General features: G+C 37.5%; 1 protein-coding gene across 9 annotated transcripts in view; it reads left to right on the top strand.

Annotated features, from left to right (window-relative positions):
• The window catches only part of MME (membrane metalloendopeptidase), a 143047-nt gene that overhangs the window by 41928 nt on the left and 83409 nt on the right, over nucleotides 1-17710 (top strand). For 2 of the 9 annotated variants that reach the window (XM_079922164.1, XM_079922156.1), the window contains exons 1-3: nucleotides 9891-10025; nucleotides 14978-15147; nucleotides 15880-15915. In XM_079922164.1, the coding sequence (XP_079778290.1) occupies nucleotides 14988-15147; nucleotides 15880-15915 (196 nt within the window). In that variant the 5' untranslated portion in view covers nucleotides 9891-10025; nucleotides 14978-14987. Of the gene's footprint in view, nucleotides 1-9890; nucleotides 10026-10053; nucleotides 10295-10344; nucleotides 14284-14977; nucleotides 15148-15879; nucleotides 15916-17710 lie in introns of those variants that run through there. The other 7 variants (XM_079922163.1, XM_079922162.1, XM_079922158.1 and 4 more) reach the window with 6 other exon arrangements.

The following is a 17710-nucleotide window of genomic DNA, read 5'->3' as shown; positions in this document are numbered from 1 at the left end:
AAGAATTACTGCGCTCGCTTTCTAACATCTCTCTGCCTTCATTTTTGCCTCCTCTGGCCATGCTTCTCATTACCATCAGTGCGGCATAGGTATTCTCATGTACAACTCCGACCTTATTGCTCCCTTGCACAAATTTTACCATGCTTTGTATTGCATACATCCAAATGTAAGCAATTTACAGAGCATACAAATTCCTTCATTATCTGGTTCCTACCTCTTCAGTCTTCTCTTGAGAAACTGCTCCCCCCTCTCCTCCCTCCCCATGCCTTTTATACTTCAGCAGTACCAAACTGCTCAAAGTCAGCAAAAGTTTGCAATGTACCTCATACAATATTCAAGACATAGAGAAGGTTCTCTATGTTCTCTCTGTCTTGAACGTTCTTATCCTCTCCTTTTTCTGCCAAATACCTCCAATCAAGTAAGAAATGTGTTAAGTGATGGAGTGTTCTAATGTACCCAATGGTAAAAAGTTGCCCTCTCACATATTTCAAATGAACTTTGTATATATTACTCAGTTATAAAAATAACCATGTTCTATTGTAAATGCTTGTTTGCATTTCTCTTACCCACTAAACTATGGCTTCCTTGATTACCGAATCATCTTATCTTTTGTTTTCTTTGTATCTACTCAGTCTTGCAAAGGATTTGCTTGCTTTTTCACTCAACGTTATCTTTCTGAGTCATCCATATCGATTCGTTTAGCTGCAGTTGGTTATTTGGCATTCTGGGTAGTATTCTAGTATTCCATTTTATGAATGTATTACAATATTTTATCCATTTTTCCATCAATGGACTTTTGTTTTCTTTCTAGTTTTTTTCTTCTTATTATTATAGACAGTGCTGCTATGAAGCCTTGCGCACATCTCCAGATGCACATGTGCACAAGTATGTATTTGAAGGTAGACTTGCTGGATTGTGAATCATGTACCTCTTCCATTTTTCTAGATAATGCAAGTATTTTCCAAAGCAGTTTGCTAAAGTGTAGTTTTGTTTTTTTTCAAAACTATATTGGCCAGTCAAAATTTTATTGGCCAATGTCAGTTAAATGTTATGTTTGGGGTTATCTTTTCAATGGAAATCAGTAGAATCTATGTCAGAAAAAGTTTATTTGCATTGTTTTAAAAACAATCATTTCTATTGCTGTCGGTTTCCTACAAATTACTAAATCTTTGAATACATTTACATTACTTTGATTTCAGAGTTGTAAAATAGCATGGCCTGTAGAGAGTCAACTGCTGTATAGACCAATAGAATCAGTTAATCCTGGAGGATCTGCTAGCCAGGGATCTGCAAACTATAGCTGGCTGGCCAAATCCAGTAGTAGCCTGCTTTTTAGGCCCAACATACTAAGATTTTTTTTTTACATTTTTAAAGAGTTGTAAAAAAAAAAAAAAGCAACAAACATATGTGGACAAAGCCTAAAACAATAACTATGTGGCCCTTTACGGAGTAAGTTTTCCTACCTTTGTGCTAGCCAATTCCCCAAATTCCATTAAAAATAATCTCTTTTTTTTTGGGTAATTTATTTATTTATTTATCTCAGTTTCCCCATTTTTTTTAATTTTATTTTTTTAACACACACACACTGTATTTTATTTTTACAAGAGATAAATCAGCTGACACCAAGCATTGTTAATGGATGACCACAACAAAAGCAGCAATGATTGCAATTACCAAACACAAAACACACTCATACTATGTCATAATATTGACATGCAGTCCAGTAATCCTCCACTGTAACATCTCCTTTACTTTGCAGTGAAAACTGATTTGTATATTTTTTGCCTCTGAGTCCTTGTGGGATCTCTCTTGTCCTTTATAAGGACAATTTTTTTTTCCTCCAGGCAGATTGTACAAATTAATATTCTTACCAGTGGTGTGTAAGAAGTCAGATGAGTAAAATTTGGTTTTATGTTGGAATTTTAATTGGCATTTGCCTATTAATTAGTGAGATTGTGTATCTTCTTATATGCTATGGTCATTTCTATTTAATATTCATTTTAATGCCTGATTATGTCTCTTATTCATTTGGGGTGATTATTTGGCCTCCATTTGCAGTTCTTTGTATACTCTAATAATTTTCCACTTTTATGTGTTGGAGATATCTTTCCCTAGTGCATCGCTTGTCTTTGTATTTTCTTTGCAAAGTTTCTTTGGCAAGCAAATAGAATTTAATTTGTAATTAAACTTATCAGTCTCTTTATGTTTTGAACTTTTTGGGCTTTGAAATCACTCCATATCACAAGGTCATAAAGATATTCTCATATATATTTCTAACACTTTTAACACTTTAAAAAATTTTGCTTACCACATTTAAATTTCTAATTCATGTATAACTAAGTTTTTGTACTGTGTAGAAATGCAGTATTTTTCCAGCTGAGGTCTCATCACAATTTAAAGAATTTTAAATTCTTTCTATTTGTAATATCAACTCTGCATATATCAAGTTTTCTTAAATACATGAGTCTACTTTTTCTATCCCTATTTTATTCCACTGATATATTTTCTTTGAACCAATAAACTACTGCTAATTAGTAAATTATTATTAAAATTACTTTGTAAGTCTTGTCATCTAGAAGGTCAAATCCTTTCTAGTGGTTCTTCTTTTTCAGGATTGTCTTGGCTATAATTTTCTCTTTGTTCTTTCGTGAACATTTTATAATCAGCTTATCATCTTTCAAAAAAATGTCTTGGGCATTTGATTGACATCTAATTTAATCTATAAGAATAACTGATATTTCTATGATATTGAATATTCAACTCTGAGTTCTTGATTTGTCCCTTAGTTTACCTGGTTTTCTTCAGTAACTTTCAGTGAAGATTTATAACTTTCATGTCTTTTATGAGATTTATTTCTAGGAAATATCTTTCTGTATCTATAATTATATTTATATCTATCTATCTATACAAATATCTGTATTTGTTACTGTAGACAGGTCTTTTTAAGGTTACATTTTCTAAATTTTTATTTCTGTTGTAGAAAAATGCAATTAACTTTTTAATACTGACCTTATATTCATTGATCATATTACTCTTTTACAAATACTAATTTTTTTTATTGATTGCTTTCATTTTCCAGTATTGACGATCATACTATTTTCAAACAATGGAAGTTTTGCCATCATTTGCTTAGTTCTTTCCTTCTTTATTCTTTTCTCCTTCCTCCTGCCTTCCTTTCCCTGCCTCCTCTCTTTCTTTCTTTGATTACTTTCTAACTGTATCGTCTCAGTCCTCTAAATACTGTACTTAATGTTGAACCAAACTTGTATTCCTAGTTTTTGGGTCATTCTTATACATTGCCTGCATTCCGTTTGCTATTATTTTGTTTTTGCTTTGAAACTCATGAGTGAGTCTGATCTTAATTTTCCCTTCAGATACTCTCCTGTTATTGGTGTCAAGGTTATATTAACCCATAAAATGAATTAGGAAGTATTCTTCAGGAAAGTTTGTATGAGAATGGAATTGTCCATTAATAAGGTAGAATTTGCCTAAAAAAAAAGTGTAGGCCTGTTTCTTTTTTCTTTCTTTATGGGAAGATTCTTAACTGTTAGTTAATTTTATTTAATGATTATAAGATTATTTAGGTTCTCTATTTCTTCTTGAAACAGTTTTTGTAATTTGTATTTTCCTACGCAACCGTTCATTTTATCCAATTTCTTAAATATATTGGATATAGCAGAATATAACATTTTCATGCTTTTTTAATTTCTGCTCTATTTTTTGTTTTTTCTTTTATTCATGCCATATAATGTTCAATTACAACCTCCCGACTCATCCATCTTATTTAGCCTTGCCAGTTTTATTTGTCTTTTCAAAGATCCAACTTTGGATTTGTTGCTCTTCCCTATTATATATATTTCATGAATTTATTATTCTAAGGTAATTATTTATTTCCTTCCATTTTCTTATGATTTATTCTGTTGTTCTTCTTCTAAGTCCTTAAGTTAGATGCTCACCTCATGAACTTTCAGCTTTTTTCTTCTAAAATAAAAACTTTTAAGGCTGTAAATCTCCTTCTAGATAAGTCAATTGTTATTGATATGCAGTATTTTCACTGTCATCCAGTTATGTTTTTTTAACTTTCGCTATGATTTCATCTTTCATTCATGTGTTATTTTAAAACACAGTTCAATTGAGTAAAATATAAAGATCTAATGGTATTTATCCAACGATTCAGGAAAGAGGCAGCATTCAACCTAGCAGGTAGATTGGAGCTCTGAAGAGCTATACAGGGCAAGAAATTTTATAGACATAAGGGAGCAGGAATATGGCAGTTGTACTAGGGGAAGAAAAGCAGATTAGATATTCCTTTGGAGGATGGTAGTGGTCCACCAGGCAGATTACCTAACTAGTGCTGATCAGGCAATCCTGATTGGCTAGTTTAAAATTCCATTTTTGGAGTAGCCAAACCTGTAATTACGTTCAGTCTCACTTTGGTGTTGTGGGGCTTAACATAAGCTAAACTCCATTTGGGGCCTGTTATCTTGTCTTTAACGTATTTAAAAGTGTCTGTGTGCATCATTTAACAATTTCTAAATGTACATGTGGTTTTGATTTAGCTTTCCTTAGTTGTGCTAAGTTCCAAGAATGTGTTATTTATAATGAAAAGTCTTTGAAATTCATTGGACCTTGTTTAATGGCTTGGTGTATAATCAATGTTTATAAATATTCGATGGATGCTTTAAAAACGTGTGTTCTCCAATTCTTGGGTAAAATATTCAATACATTTCCATTAGACAAGCTTTTAGTATTGTTATTCAGATCTTCTGTATCATTACTGATGTGTGCACATGCTTTATCAAGTATTGTGAACAGTGTATTAAAATCACCCATTATCATGGGGAATTATCAGTTTCCTCTTGCAGTTCTTCTGTTATTTTTTATAGTACACAGTTCAACTTTATGCTATTGGATGTAACCAAGTTTAGAATTGTATCACCCTTCTGAACTGATTACTGTCTTCTTTGGTAAATTGTAAGTTTATTTTGTCTGATTACAATATAGCTACACTACACCAACTCTCTTTTGGTTCAAATTTGTTTGACATATCTTTTTTCCATCATTTTGCTTCAACCATTCTATATTATTATGTTATAGGGGTGTCTCTTAAACAGAAGATAGCTGGATTTTGTTTATTTGTTGTATTACAATCTTTGTCCTCTAACTGGAGAATTGGATCCAATTATATTTATTGTGATTAATATATTTGGATTTATTTCTACCATCTTATTTCTAATATTTCATTTTTTCTCTTTCCTTATCTTCATTTAGATTGCTTTTTATTTAATTCTAGTTTTTTTCCTTATGCGAAATTTGACCTTATACACTCTATTCCTATTTTTTTGGTGGTTACACTAGTAATTTTTACATGTATAATTAATTTAATAAAGTCTAAAATTAATCAGTATCATTATCCTCCTTTGCAACAACATAAGTAAGCACTTTAGAGTGCTTTAACTTAATTAACACTTTCGCAAGTTACAATCACCATTGTCCAGTATTTTAGTTGACGTTTTCTCCCCCACACATTTTTTTAGTCAATGTTTTCTTAGATTTACCTATATTGTTACTGTTTGCTTACCATTCCTTTTTGCATATCAGATCTTCTATCTAGTATTATTTTGTTTCACAAATTCATTCTCAACAAGTTCCTTCAGTGAGAGACAGGTGGCGATAATTCTCTCAATTTTTGTTTGGCACAGTCTAGATGGGACCACTTTACTATAATTTTTAACTTGGGAATTTTCAGGTCGCACAATTAATATAAATCTCAGCCCTACATCCATCTGAAGTCTGATCTGATCATGAATTTTCACCAGAAGCTTTTTGGTATAAATTTACCTGCCTGAAGTAGAGGCTAAAAAAGCAAATATATTTATGTTTGGGGACTGGGAAAGAGTGGAAATGGGATTTGAGTTTTTTCTTTTTTCTAGTTCACCTCTTCACTGCAGATGTTTCTTTTCAGTAGTCTCTGCTTTATGTAGGAATCTCTGACCTGATTTTCACCTTGTTCTGCACTAGGTTTTGTAAGAAGTCACAAGCTGTGTTAAAATTGAAGCTCTAGGTCACCTAGGTTTGACAGGGCCTCCTGAGATAGGTAAATGTCCCTAGGGCAGCACCATCTTCATCACTCAAATACCCTTCTGGATTCCTAGCTCTCCATTTTTTGGCTTCTCATGTTTTCCTTCCCTTTCTTGCTGGCTCAATGGTGCATTTAAAGGGGCTTTAAAAAATACTTTATCAAGCATTTGTAAGTGTTGCATACAAGTACAGCTTTTAAGGATCTATTCTGCATCTTTCTAGAACCAATGCATTCCACTCTTAATAACTTATGCATGGCAGCCAGGAGGACTACTGTTGTTACCAAAAGGGGGACCCCTTCCAGGGCCCGAGAGTGGGCTCTTGTCTAACACTTGGAAATGAATTGTCTGAGGAGAAATACGTGCTGACAAAGCAAAAGACTTTATTGGGAAAGGGCACCCAGGTGCCCTAGTAGGTGCCCTACTACCCTGGAGAGTAGCAGGGTAAGGGAACCCAGGAGAACTGCTCTGCCACGTAGCTTGCTGTCTCACGTTTTATGGTAACGGGGTTACTTTCCGTGTTGTCTCTGGCCAATCATCTTCTCCGTGCCCATATTTAGCCTGATTCAAGGCCCTCCCTGACAGTGCGCAAGAATTTCTCAGACAGGATGGTTTCCAGCACAAGGATTTCTGGGAGGTTGGTGGGACATATTATGGACTGACATCTCCTCCCTCCTTTTGGCCTCTCCCGAATTCTCCAAGTTAGTTTTCAGCGGCAGCACTGTGTTCCTTATCGTGACCTCCTGTTGTAAAACAACTTACGCAAGTGGTTATTACCATGACTGGCCAAGGCGGGCAGTTTCAGTCAGCAGTTCCCTAACATTTTCTCCTCCATCCCTGTAACTCACCAAACTGCATGCCTTTGGACAACCTCCGCAAACCTCAGTTTTCTGAGTTTCCTTATCTGGTGCCTCCTTATTAGATCCGTTAAAACAGAAATTTTTTCCGTTTACATAACCTCCTTCAGGGAAGAGATTTAGCATTTTTGATAAAACCCTTAAATTTCTGGGGACCTTTAATAAAATTAAGACTTCTTGTAGGAAACACACACTTGCTAACAGGTGAAAGTCTCAGTCTAAAAATAACTTTACACTTTGATTTTCGTTAACTGTATACTCTATCCCCATTCTTTTCCCCTATGAAATACCCTTATCAAGAGTGAATCTTTGAATTGGATTCCTGCAGGGCTTTTTTTTTAATCTTACAATAAGATAGACCTAAATATATGATATATGATCATAACTGAATAGTCTGAAAAGTTTTTATTAGCTAATCTTTCATTTATAAGAAAATTTAAATGAATTTGTTTTCATCTTTCAGCTCTAAGTTTAGAGGCACTATAAACAAATCAGACTATCTTAGTTTCTACTGGAAATAAGATATTCCTGAACTGCAAAGATAAATATTACCTTCCAAAGGAACTTTTTCTGTTTTAAAATTTTGTGCAAATTTGAAAACAGAACCTAGCTTGAAAAGTTTAAACAGAAATGTTAAGACCAAGCCCATAAGTTTTACTTGCATTTCCTGTTGATATGCAAATTTGGTGATTATTCTGGCCAAGGCATTCCCCCTCTACCACAAACTTTCATCATTATGTTAATCAGAAGAAATGTATTAAATTTTTAATGACCATGGCTCCTTATGAAGAAACTAAGGACTGGCTACATGAAAAAAAGAAAAGACTTTTCTAGCTCATTTTAATTTATTGTTAATTATGTAAGTTTGAAATAACATGTTGATGATATAGCTGAAAAGTAATAAAAATTAAGTACTGGAGTGTTAGAAAAGCTAGATTTCTCACAGATTGAATTTGAGTAAATCACCTTTCTATGCTTCAGTATTTTCTATAAAGGGAGGATAACAGTATCTCAGCATTTGAGTCAGAATGAACTGGATTCAAATTCCTGGCAGTTTGAACTTAGAAGAGCTCCTTATGCTTCTTTGTGGGGTAGTTACATCCATACTGTAAGGATTAAGTAGTGTCTGCACCATGCACCAAGAAAGAGTAAAGAATAAAGATATGAGGAGAGTACTTTTGCTGCCGGTGAATTTAAGGTCCTTTCCTCCTCGTGAAAGAATTCAGAGACAAAGTGATAGGTAAAAAGTGGATTTATTTAGAGACACCACAGACAGAACATGGGCCATCTCAGAAGGCGAGAAGCCTTGGGGGAAACACACTCCACAGACAGAGTGTGGGCCATCTAGGAAGGCAAGAAGCAAGAGGCCTTGAAATATGGGGTGGTTAGTTTTTAATGGGCTGGATAATTTCATAGGCTAATGAGAGGATTATTCCAACTATTTTGGGGAAGGGGCGGGGATTTCCAGGAATTGGGCTATGGTTGACCTCAAAACTGTCATGGCACTGGTGGGTGTGTCATTTAGCTTATGCTAACGTATTACAATGAACATATGATGAGGCTCAAGGTCTACTGAAAGTCAAATCTTCTGCCATCTTGGATCCAGTTGGTTCTCACTAGTTGTCATGTACTGTGGCTATGTCATTCTTTTAAAGGTTGTGCCCTGCCCCCTTCCCTCCTGTTTCATTTTTGATTTTGCTATATTAATCTAATTATTTAATGATTGTTTTAACTTTTTCTTAATGTCTCTCCACTGTATTCCCTTTACCCTTTCATTAGCAAGTACCACTTTTTCTCCTTGCTTTTCAACTTTCTCTACTATAAAAAGGATGCAAAATTTGTCAGTGCAAAGGGACATCTCTCAAGCACTGCATCATTTTGATGTTAAAAATAGCAACTGCATGTTCAGGAAAACCCACCTGTATTTCCCTATTAATTCCCCAGGGTGTGTGTGTGTGTGTGTGTGTGTGTGTGTGTGTGTGTGTGTGTGTGTGTGTGTGTGTGTGTTTGCAAATATATAAGGAAAAGGGGATCAATGTTAAAGCTACTTATATACTTGGCATTGATTCATTGAACCAAAAATCATGGAAGCAAAAAAAGAAAAAATTAGGAGAGCTTTAGTTCTTCTGAGTTTATAGCTGCTAAAAACAGCTTTTATAAAGGAATCGCCTTTGTGCAAAAAGTATTTTCTTGTTTTTTACGCCCTTGAAAAGGAATCACATATCATACATGAAAATGGTGTGCTGCTTGACTGCATCAAAATGACAAGGGTCCAGCAGACACATTATAGCTAAATTTTAGTAGGTAGAGCAGACACACTTGAGCTTATTTTTCTCTGACTTTCTCACTCCCCATTCCAGCCCCTCGGGTACGCACGTTACACGATTCCCTAGAGTCAGAAGATGGGATTGGAGAGTTTCAGTACAGAATGTAGCTCTGGACATCACCAAGAAAAAGGAAGGGAAGAAAGAGAAGAGAGGGTAAGCAAAAGGGAGGGGGAAAAGGAAAGGAAGGAGAGAAGGAAAAAAGGAGGGAGGGAGCGCAAGAAAAGAATGAAAGAAAAAAAAACAGAAAGCAAGGAGAGAAAAAAAATAAAGAAAAACTGAGAAAGGAAGAAGCTTCGCTGAAGGGAGGAAAAGGAGCGAGGAAGTGGAGAAGGAAGAGTGTGAGAAATGTTTTTGTCTCAGGTCCATTAGAGAGAGAAATAGAACCCTTATCAGCACTACAGAATCTCGAAGAGGCAGTGTATTTTCTTGAAAGCCCCGAAGCTAAGCAATTCCAAGAATGTTTGGCAAAGCCTTTGGCGAAGGGTGAGGGGGGGGCGGGCGTGGGGGTGGGGGCTTTCTCACACCCCCACCCCTGGCCCCCTCACAGGATGTGACAGGATTTGGGAGACCTAGAGGAAACCTTCAGGTCACCCAGGGAACTGCTCCTCTCGCTGGTCCTGCAGTGGCGAGGCGGGGTGGGGGTGGGGGGGTGAGAGCGCCGAGACGCGCGGGGCGCGGAGATGTGCAAGTGGCGAAGCTGGACCCAGCGCAGGCGGGAGAAGCCGCCCGACTCCCGGCGCGGGATCTGCTGAGAGACCAAGGTGAGTCTCTCCGGGTGCGGGTCCGAGAGATGTCCGGGTTCCCCGTCGCCCCCGGGCCCGGGCCGAGGCGGGCCCGGAACCTCCCTGGAGTCCGGCCTGGGCTCGGCGCCGCCGCCCGCCGCCAGGAGCCCGCGCTGCTCGGGACGCGCCTGGGCGGACGCACCGACCGACCAGCGCTCTGCGGCGCTCCCCGCCGCCCGCAGACCCAGTGCGCTCATTGGTCGGGATGTGTCTGCTCAGCAGCCTCCAACTTCTCCCGAATCCCATGGGTGAGTCCCGAGAAAGCGAGCTGGCACCTGGGAGCTGGGGGGAGATGGGTCCAAAGGGTGCGAGATTTCCCTCGGGGGCGGTGGGAGCCGTTGGGACGGGAGCCGGAGGGGAGCGGCGGCCGCGCGGAGCGCCTGCGTGGAAAGCGCACGGAGCAGGGTCCGTGGCTCAGGTCCGGCGAGATCAGAGCGCCCGGGACCCCGCGGCTGTGGGCGAGGGAGGCGTGCCCTGGGAAGAAGCTGCAACTGAGACTTGAAGAGTGAGGGACTGGGGTTAGAGAGGGTGACCTGGACGAGGGCTCTGCAAGTGATGTCAGGTCGACTCTTCAGGTTCATTTCCATAGCTTCCTGCAGCCTCCGCCTGGGAGAGTTACGTCCGGTTACTGAGATCAGCGCTACGAAATTGCAGGCTGGCTGATTTGGGGGCTGGGAATTTGCCATTCCGCTGTAAAGACACTGTTTGTTTTTGTTTTTTGTTTGTATTTTAAAGTAAGGTTTGTTTTCATTTTGGTTTCTGTCAGATTTTCTTCTCATTTGTAACTCACTTGCCTATTTTTACTTTCCCTACCCTGAAGATCTTTTCATTATCCTGCTTCTTCATCTTGCTTTAAACCTTAGTTTCCTCTTACATAATTTATGCTGATAGAGTGCTTAAATCTCGAGGGTTGGTTGGTGGGAGTGGTGGTGGGAGTTCTTTTGCAGATGAAAGTTTCCTTAATCTGTCTTAACCTATTTGTAGTATTTGAACAAAAGAGTAATTGCAACTGAAGTGTTCTCTTTATTTATTTATTTTCCAATAAATTTATTTATTTTTGTCTGAGTTGGGTCTTCTTTGCTGCGCGCAGGCTTTCTCTTGTTGTGGAGCACAGGCTCGCGGGCTCAGTAGTTGTGGCTTGCGGGCTCTAGAGCGCAGGCTCAGTAGTTGTACAGGACTGGCTTAGTTGCTTCGCGGCATGTGGAATCTTCCCAGACCAGGGCTTGAAACCCTGTCCCCTGCATTGGCAGGTGGATTTTTAACCACTGCACCACCAGGGAAGTCCCAAATTGTTCTCTTTAGCCTCTTGGTCAAGTTTACTCCTCCTCCATATACGATGCAAATGGTAATTTTATTAAACTGAAAAGAAGTACCTCGATATGCAGTGTCAGCATTTGGAAGCTACTAGTCTGCACACCGACTATGAAGGCATCTAGCTGGCATTATTGCTGGGTTCCAGCACTTAATCTTGGACTCCATGCTGTGTCTTTTGTTGTATAGCAACACTGCACATGGGAGTAATATGTTTGGGGCTTTGCGTTCAGAACTCCGTATTATCAGATCCAGGAAACACCTACAAGTTTCCCTTGTCCGGGGAAACAAGGAGGTGATTCCTCTACCATATGTGCCTCCTCAAATCTGCAGCTATCGTCTAAATATGGAACCTGTTTCTCTCTGTATTTTTTGAATTGAAGTACAGTTGATTTACAATATTGTGTTAGTTTAAGGTGTATAGCATACTGATTCAGTATTTTTGTAGATTATACTCCATTATAGGTGGAACCTGTTTCTCTTGCTTCCTGTGCCTCAGTTTCCGTAATACAAACTGTAATTGCATAGTGTAACCTCAGAGACTTGCAGAAATGTTAATGTACTAATGTGTTGTGAAGATGAACATTGCTTTGGTTTATACTTTTCAACAAGCCAGTTATCCTCTGGGTTCTTTGATTTGATGATGTGATAAAGTAATGTGTACACTCAACTGGTATAAAAATTGCTGCTGTATATTGCTTTGAAACTCAGTTTCTATTTAGGCAAAATAATCTTTTATTCTTTTGGAGATGTTGTCAAGCTGAAGTTTGCAGTATTCTCGTTAGGGTAGATGTCCTAATCCTCTATCCTCTCTTGCGGAAGTGTCTACTTTTTGGCTTGAACTTTCCAACATATCTCCAATTGAGGTGGAATACTTTAAGGATGTAGGTATGTTTGGGGATATCCTGCTTTATATGGGACTACAAGTATCGACTTTATAATTTTTGTATTCTTTTGTATAATTGCCTCCTTTTCCCCCTCTCTAAAATGGGGTTGGGTGTGGTTGCATTGGACATCCAGGTATCTGAGGGATGGTGATATGTTTTTTCCTGAGGTTCAAGATTCTGACCCCTATTTTCTTAAAAGAAAATAGTGAATCAATTGGAATTACTGGAAATGAATGACAAAGTTAATTAGGAGGTTAAACTTGCCTCATTTCTGCTTTGGTCAGTGCTGTTGAAAAGTGCTTCTTAGGAGCAAAAGACTGAAAATTTGCAGGATGTTTATAGGAGGGGCAGATGGAGAGTTTGCAAGTGATTCAAAGATGATATTATTTTGATTCAGGTATAAGGACTAAACAGCTTCAGTCACTGCCTTTATTTTCCCCTGTAACAATTTCTGCTAAGGTGCGGAACCATTAAGAGCCCAGCTGCCTCAGTACCCCAGTCTCAAGGGTAAGAAGTAGACGCCCGGGAAAAGTAACCCAGAAGGGAGAAAGACATAACTGCCTACTAGTTTTCCTGCATGGTGAAAACCTGGTGGCGCAAATGAGCAGCTTCAATTTAACCCATGGCTGCCCTGGTTCCTGGCCCTAGATTTTACTAGAGAAACTAATTGTTTTTTCTAAGAAAGAACTAAAAAGAGAAGTGGGTCATATTATAATATATCAGGAGAACGTTTCTCTAGATTGTTTTCTGAAATATTATCAGAGCAGGGGGAGAAATACTCAGGAAATGGAAATACTCAAGCAAATGCGATTAATATTCAGATGCTCTTGAAGTCAGTCTTGAATTCATCTGGGAGAAGCGGGAAAATTATTCTTTATTGTTTACCTCTCTGTATGGTGTCCAAGCGTTAAGTATGTTTCCATCTTTTCTTTCCCCACCCACCTCCCCTATTAAAAATCCAAGGGCTACTATCAATGCAATTCCATATCATAACCCAAGAAAGAGGCTGTGAGACTAAGCCAACATGAGTCATATAACCATTAAGACATTTTAACATTCAGGTACACTACATTCCACTTTTATTGAGCAGACATGGTTTTCATGGTCTAATAAAATATTTTTATTTGATAGTCTGTCCTTGGTTATAGCCTCATGTAATCCCAGGGACAGCATGCTTAAGACTTTGTATCCAGAACTTTAAAGTCCACCTGTGACTCACTTATTAATAACTCACTGGGGAAATTAAATTCCTAGTTATCTGCTGATAACTGATGGCCTGATCACCCAGGCCATACTTCAAACGTAGAATCCGTTTCTACTTTATCCTGTGCCTCAGTTTCCGCAAAACACACTCTCAGAAAATTATGTGTATTCAACAAAGATTTCTAACTATGAGAGCATCTCTGAGCAGTCACTTCATCTAGGAACTAAATTATATGCTTAATTTGCATCAGGCTATACACAGCTAATCTGTTAGTTTACAATGCTCTTTTCTACAGTCAGGCAGAAAAATTGAACTTGTGTGTTCTAAGCTTTGGTGAATAGCTGATAAAGAGTCACTAGGCCTCTAAAAGAAATATAATGAAATCTAATATTTAGGCTAATATCCCCTTAATTTTACCCCCTAGACTTCTGCAATAAGGTTTAAAGTAGCTATCATTGTATGATGATGCAATTTTCTTTCAAAATGTGTTCTTTGTAATTGTATTCTTTGAAATGTGTTCATTGTAAATGTGTTCTTACTTGTGTAGCTTTGGGCAAGTTACCTGGCTTTTCTGTGCCCCACTATCCTAAGGTATAGAACTGGAATATTCAAATCCGCCTTACAAAGATTCAGTGAAGTAGTACATGCAAAGCACCAAGAACTGTGAGTGGCACATGGGAAGTACTCAATAAATATCAGCTATAATTAGCAGAAGTATTAATATTATTAATTTAAGAACAAGTTAAGTATCTTAATTGTTATCCTGACCTGCAAGGTTGAATTTTTTTAATCATATTTTCTTCTTCTTCAGTTGCACAAAGAAACAGTACTTACGGTTAGTATCTTTCATCCCAGATTGTAAACCATGACTTTTGGTCCAGTGAGTGACCATTTTCAAAATGTTGTCTAAACAGTTAATAGATACCCATATTAGCAGTTGTTGTAATTTTGAACTGTAAAATTAAAGATGTTTTTAAGATGAAAAAAAATACTACAAGTGTTTGTTCCTTTTTGTTTTTATCTGTATTCATATTTAAAATTATTGCTTAGTCAAAACCTCGAAGTATTAGTCATTGATTTCTAAGCTTATAAAGGAAGCCAGTGGAGCAAGCTATAAAATTCACCTTTGATGTTGTACAAAGTTCAGAAGGGTGAGTTTAAAACTTTCCTTAATGATGGTACAGAAGTTATTTGCTTATGAACTGCTGAAGGAATCGTCCGTGAGTATTTAACTGAGTCTCCTTGTCTGATTTTGCTTGGATCTTCAGTGATATGTCAAAAAAATCCAAAAGATTGTGACCAGAATCTGTCTAACTTATGTGACTATAGACTCTTTGCTTTCAGAATCAAAATTTTGACTTTCAGCAAAAAAACTTTTATTTCTAATTTAAAATGAGTTAAGCTTTTACTTTATTCAGCCACATTAAGCATTTAGAAAATTGTATATAGATCTCTTCTTTTTATCTATTGATTAATTTATTATGATTAGTTTGAAAAAAACTTTTTAACGTGTTTTTTTTTTTTTCCAGACTTTAGGTAATGGGCAGATCAGAAAGTCAGATGGATATAACTGATATCAGCACTCCAAAGCCAAAGAAGAAACAGCGATGGACCCCACTGGAGATCAGTCTCTCCGTCCTTGTCCTGCTGCTTGCCGTCATTGCAGTGACAATGATAGCTCTCTATGCAACCTATGATGGTGAGTTACTCACACACCTGTGCCCACAAACATGCAGAAGACAGTGAAACCTTCATCTTAGGTTTTTCCCATCTATTAAACAATGTGTTAAGGAAAGAGACACTTAAAGATGGTGATATAAAGATTCATTTATAAAATGTAACATCAGTATGCCAAAACACCTAACTTTGACTAAAGTACAATGTGTTTTATGCTTGAGGTAAGTTATTAATTGCCAAGTATGTTTCGTGCACTCGTATGTATTTTAATGAAGATTCTAATGTATAATTTTACTTGATGAAAGTATTCACAATTTTATAGCCAACTTCAATTAGTCAACTTCTGTTGTGTCATTGAAATTCGAAACGGCTTTACAAGAATTTAAGAGGTCTAATTTGAGCCTTAGAAGTTTTTCACAATAAGGATTAGAAAAGGTTGGTTCATTAATGGAAAAAAAAATGATTACCAGACTAAAACAACTGATGTTTCAACTTAATAGACCTAGGGCTTAGTGGTCAGGGATGATATAAGAAATACATTTTTTTCCTTCATTTAAAAAATTTTAAATTTAGGATTTGCTTATTTTATTCCTCTATATTTTCTTCTAACTACTGTCAATGATATATAATACTTAGGTTTTAGTTCTTGCTTTAAGGAATTGATTATTTAATTGGCCGTTTATAAAAGAACAAAAGGTAGGGAGAAAGAATATGTGTATTGCAAATATTTATGCATATATCCTCCTTTTTCTAGATGGTATTTGCAAGTCATCAGACTGCATACAATCAGGTAAGAAGATAGTTTTTAAATTTAATAGTTTTACAGTTGATGTATAACATTTAAAAATCAAATGCTAATAGATCTCTATATTTGCTTTGTGTATATTTTTATTTGTTATAGGTCATTAATTAATAGTCAAAGAACATCAAAATATACTTAAGTAATAGATTTGTTAATTTATTCATTCCAAAAAAGAATTCACTCTTTTCAACCCCAGAGTATATGGTAGGGTAGAGATGGAGAACTATATCTGTAGCTTTATGGAGCTTGCCATGTAATTGGAGAAAAAAAATCAGCACTTGAAATGGCACGCATCATACCATTAAGTGCTAAATTTCTCAATTCAGATCATTAGAGGGGTAAGAATGAAAAAGGGAGTGACATATAGTTCCGTAAAGCAAGGTGGAAAAGTTAATTTGGGAGGGGTCTTGAAGCAGGGCTAGGATTTGGAAGTGGAGGTACAGAAGAGGGAATTCCAAACTAGAAGAAAGAACAGGAGTAAATCGTGTAGAGAAGCAGTGAAAATGTAGGCATGATAGATAGGGACACGTTATGGAGAGTTTGAAAATTCATATTTAGCCTTGATTTTGTAGTAAAAGAGAAAAGGATATTTTCCTGAACAGATCACTCGTTAAGGTAAAAGTTGGAAGATGATTCTGAGAACGCTAGGCTGGGTGGATTGAGTGAAAAGCTAGGGAGGGAGGGCAGGTAGGGGCTGCTTCTGTAATCCAGGTGTGAGCTTAGGAGGGCTGCTTGCAGTGGGATGAAAGAGCTCTGAGACAATGTGAGGAACAATTGGATGGCTTAATAGCACTGACTTGCTAAATGAAGGCTATGAATACTTTGAAAATGACACCAACTTTGAAACCTCAAGGGACTCAGGAGACCGTGGCAGCTCATACTGGAATAGCAAAGTTACGAGGTAAGTTTGTTTTAGGGAGGTTGTGATTAATGTGGATTTAGACCTATTGCGTCTAAGTCAGGGGTAACATCCAAGTGGTGATAGACAGCAAGAAAGTAGAGATCAAGTGAATTTAGGATCTGTCAGCCAAGGGGTGATAGCTGAAGCCTTGGGAATATTTGAGTTCCTAAAAGTAGAAGAAGTGTAAGAGCTGAACTTAAGAGGACATCAAGAATTAGAGTAGAAGGAAAAGAAAAGTCAGAGAAGGGAACAGAGAAGTGTATGGAGCTATAGAAGTCACATCAATTAGAATGTGGTGAAAAAAAGAACATTTTGACAAGGAGAAGAAAGGTGGTAGCTGGCATAGCACCTTGGATATGATCACAGTGTTTATGCCCTTTGACAAGAGATTCTAAACTTCCTTTCTGATGTCTACATTTCTTCCAAGAAATAATCTGTCCCAAATGATTTTTAACCATTTTCTGTTGGATTGTCTTATCTGGGTTTTTGTTATTCACTGACCTTTGCAAAATAGTAATGGGAAAATATTGTGGGATTCTAGGTTATAGTCTAATGTCCTTAGTATGTATGTGCTCTTTGTTTTTCTGTATTGCTTTTTGCCTTTTTTCCCCCCCGCACTGCATCTCAAGTACACTGACCACATGTACACTCTGGGACATGATGTGGGTAGCTTGAGGGAGACCTGATTGGGATACCAGCCATTTGCTCCTCAGTGTAATAACATGCACTTTCCCATCCAAGGGCCTTCCCAGAAACAAAAGAAGTTTCTTTATTCCTCAGGGAAATGGCTGCACAGGTGCCTTGGCTGGGAGATGTCCAGGGTCTCTGTGCCAGAGTTGGTATGTGCCCAAGTTGTCAAAGTTACCATTTGCTTCTCCCTAA

The sequence above is a fragment of the Stenella coeruleoalba genome (assembly GCF_951394435.1).
Source record: "Stenella coeruleoalba genome assembly, chromosome: 5".
NCBI lineage: Eukaryota > Metazoa > Chordata > Mammalia > Artiodactyla > Delphinidae > Stenella > Stenella coeruleoalba.
The sequence above is the reverse complement of the archived record's forward strand: the minus strand, read 5'-3'. Positions and strand labels throughout refer to the sequence as shown.